Consider the following 13,440-nt stretch of genomic DNA (forward strand, 5'->3'; position numbering starts at 1 on the left):
GCCCGCAGCCTCTCACCTGCCGTGAGGAAAGAACACCGATGGACCTGAAGGAAAAGGACTCAGAGGCTACAAAGGGCACTAGTAGATTACCCCAACTTCTCTAACCTACAACACAACCTACATGGACTATGGTAAGAAAATTGGAAATCTAGAACAATGTGACACAGATCCTTTTCAAAGAGGAAAAATAATACGTTCACTCAGCATTGCAGATTCAGTCAGTCTTGAATTCTTCTATGTCATAGTGTTTCATTCAAATTATTTTATGAAGTTCTATTCATAGTCTAAAAAAAATATCATACAAATTTCAAAATTTGCATCCCCAAATCCCAGACTGCACTGCACTTCCATCCTGATAGCAAACCACAGATATCCTCTCGCCTGGATGACTAAGGGAAGAATTGTCAGACACATAGCATGGCTCACTCCACTCACTCCTCTGGCTGGAGGGAGATGACAAATGGAGGGGGGCACCCCCACTTCAGCAATGGAGGCCAGGCTGGGGGTGCCCAAAGCACGATGCGCTACATGCTGAAAAGCCAGCACCCCCGCAGAAGCAGGTCCTCCTCACCAATGGGAAGGGTCATTCTCATCAATGCACCCGTTGATGGTGAGCTCTACCAGGGCAATACATCTCAGATGGAATTGTAATTTTTTCAGATAGGTACAGATACAAATACATGATCATTAAATGTAATATATTCTTATTATTTTTTGCAGGAGGGGATGACAGTGAAGATATTCATACAGTGACCATTGATAAGAGTCCTGATGGGCATCTAGGTTTCAGTGTCAGGGGAGGCTCTGAGCATGGGCTTGGCATATTTGTAAGCAAGGTGGTAGATGACAGCTCTGCAGGTTAGGAGGCTGTGTGCATTCATGTTTGTGTGTTTCTGATTTATCTGTCTTTATGTGTGGGCATGTGGCCTTCTGCCTTCATGTCATCCTGACTTCCATCTGTGCTCGCAGCGCAGGCTGGGCTGACTGTGGGTGATAAACTGATGGAGGTGAACGGGGTCAGCCTGGAGAGCATCACCATGAGTAGTGCTGTGAAGGTCCTGACAGGCAACAACAGGCTGAGGATGGTGGTGAGACGGGTGGGCAAGATCCCCGGCATCCGCTACTCCAAGGAGAAGACCACATGGTGAGGCCAAACACTTCAGCAGTGCTGCTCACAGATTCTGCCAATATAACTAGAGCGACCAAAATTAAACAATATACAATTTAAAATTAAAATGTTTCCCTTCATAGTTAATTTGCCATTGTTGCCAGTATTATGGTTGACAATCATTTTCTGGTTGTACAAATATGCTGTCATCACATTGACCTTTGTGTGGCTTTCATTTCATGTAGTTTTGTTGCTTGACTATAGTTTGAACTGGTTATCTTTCTTTTGGAATATACTGTATTTTGGTTTCATGAAGCAGCAGTGAATGGGATACTGCTCTGAGCTTTATGGCTATTTCATTCACTGACTGATACTGCTAAATGGATGAAGGTAAATCAGATAACACGAACAAGTGCGTTTATTTCATCTTTTTATGTGTGTGTGTTTAGGGTGGATCTGATTCACCGGCGGATGGTGGTAGAGAACAATGGTTGTACCTCGTCACTAGCCAATTCAGACAGTGCTCTCCGCAGGATTGTACACCTTTTCACCACCTCAGATGACTACTGTTTGGGCTTCAACATCAGAGGAGGAATAGAATTTGGATTGGGGATTTATGTTTCAAAGTATGAGCGAAATTGGTTGAGTCTTCGGGCACTGGACATCACAAACAACCCAAGCTGGCTTTTTACATCTTCTCCTCAGGTTGGACCCAGGTGGGCTCGCAGAACAGCATGGCATCAAAATGGGTGATCAAATCCTAGCGGCCAACGGGGTGAGCTTTGACAACATCACCCACAGCAATGCAGTCGAGGTCCTGAAGAGCCACACCCATGTGATGTTGACCATCAGGGTGAGAAACACGCATGTACAGTTGTATGTATATCACTTATTAATATGAATGTACATTAAATCTGAGCAAACATTCACTTGCTGATAGAAACACAGAGGGTACCAGCAGGTATATGTGTATATGAGCAACAATTTTCCACTTCAATTTCATCTCAGGAACAATGTGTCAATGTTGAATTTGCGTTTTTCCCTCCAGCATCCCAAAAAAAAAAATAATCAACGAATACAGGGTTAGGTCTGATTGCAGGTGTAGTCCTGTGCACACCTGTAGTGCAGTGATGTGCGGAAGCATTGATCATTTGCTCATGTCTGAATGTAATTGATTAGGTACTTTAAGTGACTCGACACAGTAATAAATGTTAAAAGCGTGTTAAACAACACCAGCTCTTCTCAGGAGGAGACAGAAAGAACCTGCACTACAGAGCAGACAGCTGGCTTTCAGCCCTTGAATCCTTTGTGTGTGTGTGTGTTTGTACGTGTCACTTAACCTGTGTCATTTTTAGATACAGTGTTGTGTTCGTGTGTGCGTATGAATAATAGGCCTGTGTGTGTTATGTCTGCTAGCTCTCTGCTGTGCGCTCATTTTACTCCTCTGATCTCAGGTTCCACGTGCCTGGGACAACGTTCATTATTCAAAGGCAGTCAGGGATCAGGTTATAATCAACAGAAAGCCTAAATTTATATCTTCCCGTTTTCCTGTATTGATCACATTTATGCTTCTGATCACACACAATGCAACCAGGATTAATATTAGCGGCAAAACTCACACTTGCATTGATTGCAATAAAAGTTTTGCGTGGACATTCCTGATGTCAACAGCTTGACCTTGCCAAATATTTAATAAAGACATTTATATCAGCCTCAGGATGGCTTTGAGGATCAATAACTTCATTTAGGGCCATAATAAAGCAAGATACATAACACAGTTTCATGCCTGCTTAACATCCATTCATTATATATACTGTTTAGGGGTTGGGGGGGTCGAGTCATTGGATATTTGTGTCCTTTGATATTTGTGCCAAAACTTGCAGTATTTCAAATGTTTCTAGGAAATTATTTGTTGCTTGTTGTTCTTGACTGATTAGGTTGACTAGTTTACATATTCTTGTTTTTGTTTTTCAACAGGAAGTTGGGAGATATCCTGCATACAAGGAGATGGTGGCAGAATACGGTTGGCTTGACAAGTGTATGTTGATCCAAAATTGTGTTTATCACAGACTGACTTACTTGATAGACTGTTTATCACCTGTGACCCGGTGCTTTGGAGTTTTAAATCCTTAATTTATCTGCAATGCCACATTTTGGAATCACCCAGGAAACCTTACGTAAGAAAAAGCGGATATTGGTTTCATGCAGTCTGCTATTCGAAAGCACTTTAACTGTCATTCGGTTTCTTTACAGGGCTCAAAGGCCTCCTGTTGCACTTTGACATGAGCACCTCTGAGCACAGACAGGGATTAATTCAGTACTCAAAAAAGCAACCAAATATGTGGGTCAAGATTCTCAGTTGTTTTGGAGTTTTAATGAAAAAAAACTAAGAAAAAGAGAACTCAGGGTTCATGCTGTCTATCAAAAGCTTAAAGGATTACCAGGACATGAGGACAGGCAGGTTTTAATCCACACAAAGCAGACAGTGTAAAACGCAGAAATGAAGCTGTGTGCAAATCTTATTCATCCTAGCAGCTTTTGTGTGCGCGTATGTTGCTAAAGCAGTTTCATGACATGCAATTGCACAACATTTTAAACCCACTTTAATCTCTCTACTTCATTGTTGTTCGTATTGTTTTTGTCAGTGGCCAATGGAGGCCCATCACCATCCTCCCAGGGTTCTGACTCCAACTCCTCTGCCTCCTCACTGTCCTCCAGCACCCCTCTCAGCTCCCTCAGTGGTCTCTCCCAAGTCCTTTTCCCTCCTGTCTTTGGCTCAGAGATGGTAGACATTGCCATCTCCACAGAGGACCGCTCCCGACGCCCAAGTAGCACTGAGCAAACTGCTGACACCGCTATACAGACAGACCCCCATCCTCCAAACTTTGCAGACCATCACTCTCCCCAAAATGGGTTGTACCCTGACAGACTGGTTGCCACAGAAACCAGTCGTATGGTAGGTGCCACTGTGCTGCTCAAAGACACAGTCATACGTGGGAAAGGGGAAGGACCAAGGGAAACAGGAGCGGCAGGGCAATGTGGGTGGGGACATACCAGGATGCTGTCAATCGGGGACCAGGAAGTGATTCAACACTCACCTAAGACAGCAGTGCTGATGGCCCTGAGCAGACCCCGGAAACCCATCAGACGCTCCCAGAGCCAAATCATTGTGTCAGGTAAGACCTGCAGGCTTCATAGTTCAGAAAGGACACGTCATTCCTTAGATTGTTTTTGAAAAAGTATCTTACATAACTTGACCAACAAAAAGCGATCATGGGTGTATCTTTCAGGATACATCTTGTATGCGCCCCTAAAAATATGACTAATCTATTATGTCATATTTACGTACAAACAAAAGACTACAAATATACACCCAAGTTAACAACTCTGGCTGTATTCCTCATTGTACAGATATTTAAACGGCTGAATGATGGCAGGCACACAAAATTAGTTTGATATTTAAAAGTTACCTATTAGCTAACATCTGTGCCAAATTCTTTAACTCCTACAGACTGTATTGCTGTTTTGGTTTTTTTCTCAACAGCATGTTAAGAGAAAGTCACATTTCAAACTCACTTGTTCTCTGTGACAGTACCTGTAATCACTCTGTAATGAGATCCACTTTCAAACATTCTTCACGGGGCTTTCTGTTGGACATAAGACAGCCTAATGACCTTTCATCCTTCTGTTGCTTTAAGAAGTTAACAGGGACATCCAGACTCCACATGGCTGATTTAAGCTCCACACAGAATTTGCCCAAGAGCGCAAAGTTAATGCAGCCTCATGATTAATAGCTGCCCTTTACGCTCACTTGTTGTACCTCTGTGAGAAATGAATAAGAACAAGCATATGGAGAAATATCAATCCAAGCCTTGGCGAGGCTGCTGAGTTATTAGCCTTTCATTTTTAATTTATCTTGTTCCTTCATAACTCCTGGACCTAGAAGCCTGGAGGCAAAGCCCAAGGCTGATTGGACATTTGTTATGTAAGCTGAGGCACTTCACTGTAGTGCTTTCAATAGATGGGGGTGTGTTCAGGTTAGTGTAGCCGCCATTTATCAGTGTTACTGTTACTTTCTACAGTGGCAGATTTATTGCGGTGAACAGAGGAGCTCACTGGAATAGAGCGGGACAGTCTAAACTCATAAAGCAGAGAGTGTATCATCCAGTGTTGTTGGCTGAGTGTTAAATATAAGACAGTACAAAGCCTAATGAATTGTGTTTTCAACACTATAGACTGATATGCAGAACGTCCTATTCTTGCTATGATTCAACACCACTTATGAAAGAGTTTTGTTGATTATCTGTCTGCGCTAAATAATTTATATTAAACTACATTTAAATTACTTGATTGTATTTGGTGACAGCTGAGGTGAAAGTGTGTGCTGATACTGCATTTATTTGGGAAATCATGAATTATCTTGTTTTTGTCCCACCTTTAGAGGACAGGCCGAAGAAGAAGAGGCAACAGAAGGAGAAGAGCTCAGCAGGGGGGAAAACTAGTCTGCAACGCTCCAAAACATTCGTCAACTTATTGTTTAAGAAAGACCGAAGAGGGAAGATCAGCCCTAAGTCCCAATCCCAACATCCTGTAAAAGGTGATACTGGTAGAGGACAATGCAATTTACTGAGGTCTTGAACCAGGCTAACCAAAATACAGCATTCTGTTCTGTTAAACCTTTGACATCTGGGGTTTCAATAAAGGTAAATTGCAACACCAACAGCAAATTTCAAATAATTCAGCACCAGTTTTGGTCACAGCTGGTGATTAACATGGGGAGAATATCAGACCTGATATTGATTTGACATTATTCAGTATCACTAGAATGACTCTGGGCTATTAGATTTGGCATCTCTGTGTTAGTGAGGAGAAATCTTTTTGTATGATCGATATTTTTTTAAATGTATAAAACACGTGATAGTACAAAATCCATGCTACTCAGGACAAACTGGCCATTATAGCGAACATAGGCGTGTATAGCGTATGATAAATGCATGGTCTCAAAAAAAAAAATAAATAAATAAATAAAAACTAAAACAACCCTCCAATACATAGAAATGTATTTGGAGCTTTTAACCAAAAGTTGAAATATCTCTGTGGACAGTTTTTGTTCCCCGGGACCTTGGCATCATCTGTAGAAAGAGGTAGATTTACTGGTCTCAGTGAAAAAAGGCAAGGCAAATTTATTTGTACTGCACAAGTCATACACAAGCCAATTCAAACATTTTTAAATTAAATTGAAGTGTTTCCTCTTTCCTTGACAATTTAATTTGCTGTGAGCATATCCTTTAAATCGATGATTAGGTAATAGGTAATTCATTAATGAACCAGTTGATTTCCTCAGAAAACAAATTGAGAAGATTTCATGTCATCAACAGGTTATTTTTAATCGTCTTGCAACTTTAACTTTAATTCAGCAGATAAGGAGCGCAGCCGACCTTTCCAACTTTTGACTTCCCCAAGGGAATCTCCGGCTGGGCAAAGAGGAAACAGCCCACAGCGCCGAGCTGAGATCCTGCAGCACATGGAGGACATGGCTAAGAAACTGCTCAGCCAGGATGAGGTGGCTGCTGTGATGCGACACTGTCAGCGGGTGAGCTCTGATCTCTCACACCTCAGTGCTGCTCTTTCCCTCTGACTGAATGACAATGACCCGGATGGTTCGAAAGCTTAAGCGTTATGCATTGCTCCCTGTGATGCTGAGTGTTCCTTAGTGATGGATGTGTCTGCCATTTGAACAGGATTTAACAACACAACTGAAACAGAGGATTGTGTGTAAACGCTATTTAATTTTCTGATCTAATCTCTTCCTCAGTTTTTGTCTGACAATGTGATTGAGGATTTAGTACGTCCCCTTTTGGCAATTTTGGACAGGCCAGAAAAACTGTTACTTCTTAGAGAAATAAGGTGAGTTACAAATACTTTTAAATTTTTTATATGTATACATACTTTATGATCACGTGTTAATGATGTGATCACATTCAACGCAGAATGCTGATACCTACAACTGAGTTGGGTCGCTTTGACAGCATGGTCATGCCCTTTGAGCTGGAGGCGTATGACATTCTCAAGTCTCGCTCCCGTAAGAATAAGAATGTATTTTTTTTTATTGATGCAGCTTTGGTTGATATTCATAAATAAAGTGGTTGTTGAGGTTCTCAAATTAGTATTTTTAAAATAATAATAATACAGAATTTAAATGTAAAGAAAAGTAACTTACTGCTGATACTAAAAAAAAAATATATATATATATATATTGTAATTGCTTTAGATACATGATGGTATGTCCAGAAAGTAGAAAGTGAGGGGGGCATCTCCCCCATCTCCACTGGAAATGATGTTCTGTCATGAATGAGACAAAAGAGTAAGAAAGACCTATCTGAAAAATCTGTGATATACCCAGAGTTGTTTATGGCTTCTTAGTGCGCTCTCCAGCTCTGCGCTCACCTCGCAGTGGGACCCCTCGACGGCACCTCATCACCCCAATCCCAGGTACATGAACCTTTTCTCCTTCTAGACCTCATCTCTTTCTTCTCATTCTCTCTCTCTGGTTGATGGCCTCATCCCAGAGTAACACCTGATACAGAAGAGGCTTAAACCTATCATCTGTCCGCACCTTCCTCCAACCCACTCACATTTTGTCTCTTTTACCTCATCTCATGTTTGAACGTGCTTTGTTGTGTTTTATGCTGTTTATCTGAAGCACCTGACAAGAGTAGCACTCCAATTTCATTGTATTTCCATGATATGACAATAAAGGCATGCTGATTCTGATGTAATACTGAAATAGTTCCTGTCCTGAGCATAATTAACACAAATCCTCCTCCTGACCTATACCACACACATACAGCGAAAATATCTCAAGTTTCCTTCGCCTGTACTGAATTAGAGGCTTGCGTTACATCTCTGCAGCTGACAGAAAGGGCCTGGGACATACCTGGCTGACTGGTCTGACACTAAGAGTCAATGAGCCACAGACAATACAGTCTCACTTTAAGCCATGAGATTGCAGCCATCTCACTGTCAGAGGACACAAGTTTTGAGGTCAAACAGTCAACATTAGGGTTGCAAAAGGAGGCTGAGATGGTAAAAATGACATCAGTGTTGAGGAAGTATTGTCCAGAGTTCATACATATTAGATGCAATAGATTTGGACTCCGTGGCTCAATAAACTATTGATTATACTTCACTGAATAGTGTAGTTCATCCTGAGGGAGGAGAAAATTATCAAAAGAGGTTGCAGGTGCACTTAATTTCAGTTTGATGCTACGGTTTGGTTCTTGTTTATTGTGCGAGCTAATGCAAAAAGCAACTGCTCACTAGATAATTGGTCAGGTGTTTTCCACAGGGAAAATGATCAAAACAGAGCTCAAGAACTCAAGTTGATCTGCTGCTTTAACTGTGAATAACAAGAATGTTTCACCCCTGAGGGAATTAATAATATGTTGTTTTGTTTTTATGTTTGTTTAGACTACAGGGGTGGGTTCCACCTCCAGCCACTCCAGGACACATTACGGGAGCATCAGCTGATTGAGGAGTTGGAGAAACTGCGTTTGTCTGGGCAACAGTCAGGCCATCTGTCACCATCCTGTGCCTTCACCCCCTTGCTGGATGTACCTGTGGACAGCTATGCCTCCTCTGCTGGGCGCTCTCGCTCCCTAAGTCCATCACCCACCCACAGCTTCCTCCTCAAACAATCACCAGACAGCACCCAGCATGGGCGCCATCCCCACTTCTCCCCAAACAGAAGACAGAATGGGGACAAAGTCTCCTTATTGTCTGTGTCTGACCAAGGAGATGTGGCTCCTGAACGAGGGAGATCACCTGTAAGGAACAGCCGAGGGAGAGTGAGGAGGGAGGCGAGTCCAGACAGCATAGATGGCAGATGGAACAGGCAGGAGGGCTTTATGGAAGTCAGCGTTCGTGTTCCTTCACAGCGGGGAGGGAGATCTCCACTGGCTGGAGTATTTGAACCCTTAAGAGACAAGAGCCCATCCATAGGCAGAGAGAGCAGCCAGCATTTAAATAGACCTTTACAAAATAGTCACAGTGCGATAAGAGCCACTCTGCCAGCTGATGATTATGAAATTGCAACTTTGACTATCTCCAAGGCCAAACAGTCACTGGGTGAGTACAAGACAGAAACACATAAATGTTGATCAACTTGAACCTGGATGCATTTTCAGGGATACCCTACACCCAGTATCTGAAATAGTTTAAAATCTGTAAACATGTGAGCAGATTTAAAAGTGGCAAACTACCTTATGCAATGTTTGCTGCCTCTCCTGCTCATCACATAGCCAGCAGAGGTCAGGACATCACTTATAGTGAAATGAAACGGATTTGGAAGTTAAATGCTTTAATGCTGACTGACTGTAACAGATCAGAGAGAATAAATACCATGAAAGTGGTCTGAATATAAGACACAGGTACAATCAAGCACCTCAGTTTTTTATGATCTACCTCTTTGTTTACAGGTATTAGTATCTCTGGAGGTATAGAGTCAAGGGTCCAGCCCATCATAAAGATTGAAAAAATATTCCCAGGAGGAGCAGCATCTACAAATGACGCTCTAAAGGTGAGCAGTAACAGTAGATCAATAAAAGAATAATTTCACATAAAAATCTGTCGATGGCAAAAGCCTAAAGAGAAAAAAAAAATCTTAACCTTGGCTTTCATAGAAATTCAATCAAAAGGTGGAGAAAAAGAGAAACATAAAAGTGCCCTTTGTACTGTTCTCTCTGTGGTTGCAAGATGTTGTTGCCATATGTGACCATGCCTGTGACAGAGAGGTTGAAGAAGTGCAATGAGGAGTGGAGATGAGATGAGTTAAGAGCAATCTCAAGTGGCCTGTCACCTCCATTATTGATGAAGTACACGGGTGCTGGTCTGCTAATGTATTGATAATATATTGCCGTCACAGTAACTTAACAGTCCTTCGCCTTGTTCGTTTTCACACACGTAATACATGCAGTCATTTACTACAGTTAACCATGGGCTAATTCTTTGTGCCGTAGAGTCAAAGACACAACAACACTGACACTACATTGTTAAAGAAGTGTTGGAATGTTTCTCAAACTGAGTATATATTCCTGCAGTTACAGCTTGACGTGCATTTGTTGGAGTCATTTTGCATGCGTTTCCTAATTGCTATTGCAATCCACCGTCCCTCCTCCTTGGTGAATAAAAATCAAGCAGACATTGAGATTTTTTACACAATAAAGTTCACAAGTAACTGCACAAAATGTCATTTTCACCTGCAAAGCAAATTTAAAAATCACTGATTTAACTCCCTCAGAATTAAAATTAACACTGACCCAATGTTGATATGTTTATAAAACTTTCAAAAACTTTACATTTTCACTCCAAGTTCACTTACCTGACGGAGAACATTGTCGGTTGCTGTTGATTGCGCTGCTGCTAATCAAAATAGACGTTAATTGCATTAGCAAAAGAGTAGCATGTGCGTCAGTGTTACCTTAAGATTTGAATTAAATGACATATATAACGCAAGAGAACTTGTAGAAAATTGAATCAGGGCGTTTAACGTCGAGCCCGGCAGCTGTTTGCCAATGACTGCCGACAACCGCGTTGTTCTTCTAACGGCGGAAACCATTTTAACTCGACTGCTACTTTACGTCACCGTTTATTTACCGCGTCGGCTGACTGACCAACCGCTAACGTTAGCATGGAACATGTCTGCTTAGCCTGCATGTACGGCGGCGGTAATTTGTTTGTCGCCATTTTCCTGCATTTGAAATATCGAGCCAACACAAACACATTTTGCGCTAAATATAAACCAAACAGTGACCTATATCGGCGCGACACTCACTCGTCACTTGCGTGGTTTCTTCTCGTTGCGGGGTAAAGAAAATGGCTGTTGTTCAGATTTCTAAACGGCGGTGTGCCTCGTCAAGTGCCCGGATGTGAAAACGACACCCGCAGGTGTTGGACCACAACCTCTACGCTTCCCTCCAAAATGGCCTGACACTGGGATTTTGCTGTGTGACGGGTGTGGAGATATTTCAGTTTAGACCAAGAGATGGATCTAACTATCGTTAACCCTAAAACCACGTGATGTCAGCAAAGTTAAAAACAGGTTATCGGTCAGAATCCTCAGCTCTGTTATCTTTACTTGACACATCATATCTAGCAATGTCAACTATCTGGTGTCAGCTCTCTGGCTCAGTAATGTCTACCCCCAATCCTGCAGAAGGAAATGAGACCCATCTGGAGTTTAGTGTTAACATGCATCCTGTTTCCTTAGACCCACATGTTAACAGACAGTGGGGAATGTTGTATGGATTTTTTGTTTGTGTTCATTAGATTTCATCTGATGTGTCATCTGTCTGTAATCAATAGACTGTGTAAGAACCTGCGGCCAATTGTTCATGTGTGTATTTCACGGTGAAGCATTTTCTCCTTTTTACTGAAGAAATGGATGGACAAATAGCAGAAATGCAACACAACCTCCAAAATGACTATACCATTCAATAAACCCCTTCTATCCCTTAAACAGTTTCTACAAAATCTTAACATTATCACCTTCATGAACAGAGCTGTTATCTTGAGCAGTATTAATTTTAATTGTCTTCCGATTAAACTGCCACCTGACAACATACCCCTTCTCCTTAACTAAATTATCTGGTTGAATAAATTTGTAATAGCCTGGTAAGTGAACAAATGATTCACTGATCCTTTTCTGCAATCTGTAGTCATTTTCACAAGCGATGTTATTTTTGTAACATTTCTTGTGAAAATTACAAGGACTGGCTGGAGAAGAGAAAACCTCATAAAGCAACACCATAAATGGCTGTAAAGAGGATGGGGGAGATTAGACCATGATTTATTTAATTCAAAAAATTACTTTTCCAAAATGAAAAAAGCACTTTTTAATATCTTTGCTGGTCAAATGGTGCTAAATCTTTTTTATACTGCTCTCATGGCAGACTGTAAGGTTCATCTGACAATATGACACGAGAGTTGTAGGAAAGTGCGCCAGGACCAACACAACGCAGCGCAGATCTATCCACCTTCAATGTAACCCAAATATATGTGGCCAGTAGTTGAAGCATGTGTTCAAGAGTGAAGGGAAAAATCAACTCTGTGTGTCTAATGACTGGAAAGGAAAAGGGAAAAGGGAAAGGAAAAGGCCATGATTGGCGGTGATACAACAATGGCCATCGGCCTTGCGTGCATCTGTGTTTTGTGTTGCTAACCTAAACTGAGTTTGAGCACACGAGGCAGGTGCATCCTTGGCAAACGCTGATGACATCAGAGGAAGTTCCTCTCCTTTGGGCTAGAAAAGATTCACCACTGTCTGCTCACATCCTGCAGGAAATACTGAGCCAACACTCCTAAATCAGTGTGTGTGTATGCGTGTGTGATTGTCTCAGTGTACGTTCTGTTCTCATCAACCTTGTGCTAAGGGGAAACTTCTTATGTGCACTTGTGAAGGCTTTCGGTATGAATATATTAAAGCAACAGGAGAGTCCCGATTCTCTGTGGCATAAATCAAGTTCTCGCTATGGGGGACACAATCACTGTAGATTTATGGAAACTGTCTATAAGCTTGTTGAGGAAGATTGCTACAGAAAAGGAGACACACACACACAGAGGAAAACAAAACTAGTATAACCATGAAATATGATCATTTTTACTTGTCAATTTTTCTGTTGACTTGGAGAATGTTGAATTCACATTTACTTGTTTGCACCTCCAGGCGGGGTATGAGCTGTTGTCCGTGGACGGAGAGGTGTTGCAGGGCGTGACCCATCAGCATGCGGTGGACGTAATCCGACGTGCATTCGGCAACAAGGCGAAAGACCCGATGGTTTTTGTGGTCAAGGTTCCCATCACCACCCCCCAGCCACAGCAAACTGGCTGACTAACCTCTGAGCCTCACAACCATGATGCATGAAGGACATTGAGACCTACACCTCCTGTGAGAGTGAATAAACTACAAAATTCACTCCATAAAAGAAAATATGAGACAGGTAGAGCTCTGGTCATGGTGGAGAGGAAAAGATGCACAGAAGCATCAGTCTGAGCTGTGACAAAAAGTACACAGAGATTGGTCTAAAACAAAGGAATGAGAAAACTTTTACAAACCTGTATAATCTTTTACTGAACCCATACATTGCATATAAACATCATAAAAATAAGTCCTATTGTGTTTTCTAAAGGGTTTTATATGATACATTGTGAGGTTCATGAACTTCTCCTTGGTTTCAATTATGCCACTATTGACACGTGGCAACCTTGCCCTGACCTCTGAACACTGTCTGATTATGAAACCAGTAGTCTGTGCATTTCAGTTGAAGGATCTCAGT

At 41.8% G+C, this 13,440-nt stretch overlaps 1 protein-coding gene across 1 annotated transcript; it reads left to right on the forward strand.

Annotated features, from left to right (window-relative positions):
* The first annotated feature begins 417 nt into the window (after positions 1 to 417).
* Positions 418 to 12,995, forward strand: pdzd7a (PDZ domain containing 7a). The gene is made up of 15 exons (XM_029521807.1): positions 418 to 610; positions 721 to 858; positions 970 to 1,144; positions 1,558 to 1,734; positions 1,814 to 1,961; positions 3,086 to 3,146; positions 3,754 to 4,284; positions 5,550 to 5,705; positions 6,529 to 6,701; positions 6,924 to 7,015; positions 7,099 to 7,190; positions 7,532 to 7,600; positions 8,579 to 9,235; positions 9,586 to 9,686; positions 12,831 to 12,995. Exons 1-15 carry the CDS (start codon positions 418 to 420, stop codon positions 12,993 to 12,995), a joined length of 2,928 nt encoding a protein of 975 aa, XP_029377667.1.
* The last annotated feature ends 445 nt before the right edge of the window (positions 12,996 to 13,440 follow it).

Source organism: Echeneis naucrates, chromosome 15 (assembly GCF_900963305.1).
Source record: "Echeneis naucrates chromosome 15, fEcheNa1.1, whole genome shotgun sequence".
Lineage (NCBI taxonomy): Eukaryota > Metazoa > Chordata > Actinopteri > Carangiformes > Echeneidae > Echeneis > Echeneis naucrates.

Excerpts from the sequence above, each read along its gene's own strand:
- pdzd7a (XM_029521807.1), top strand. The coding sequence starts at position 418 with ATGGCTCACTCCACTCACTCCTCTGGCTGGAGGGAGATGACAAATGGA. Across the intron at positions 1,145-1,557 it reads TCCAAGGAGAAGACCACATG|GGTGGATCTGATTCACCGGC; the intron begins GTGAGGCCAAAC and ends GTGTGTGTTTAG. Across the intron at positions 1,962-3,085 it reads ATGTGATGTTGACCATCAGG|GAAGTTGGGAGATATCCTGC; the intron begins GTGAGAAACACG and ends GTTTTTCAACAG.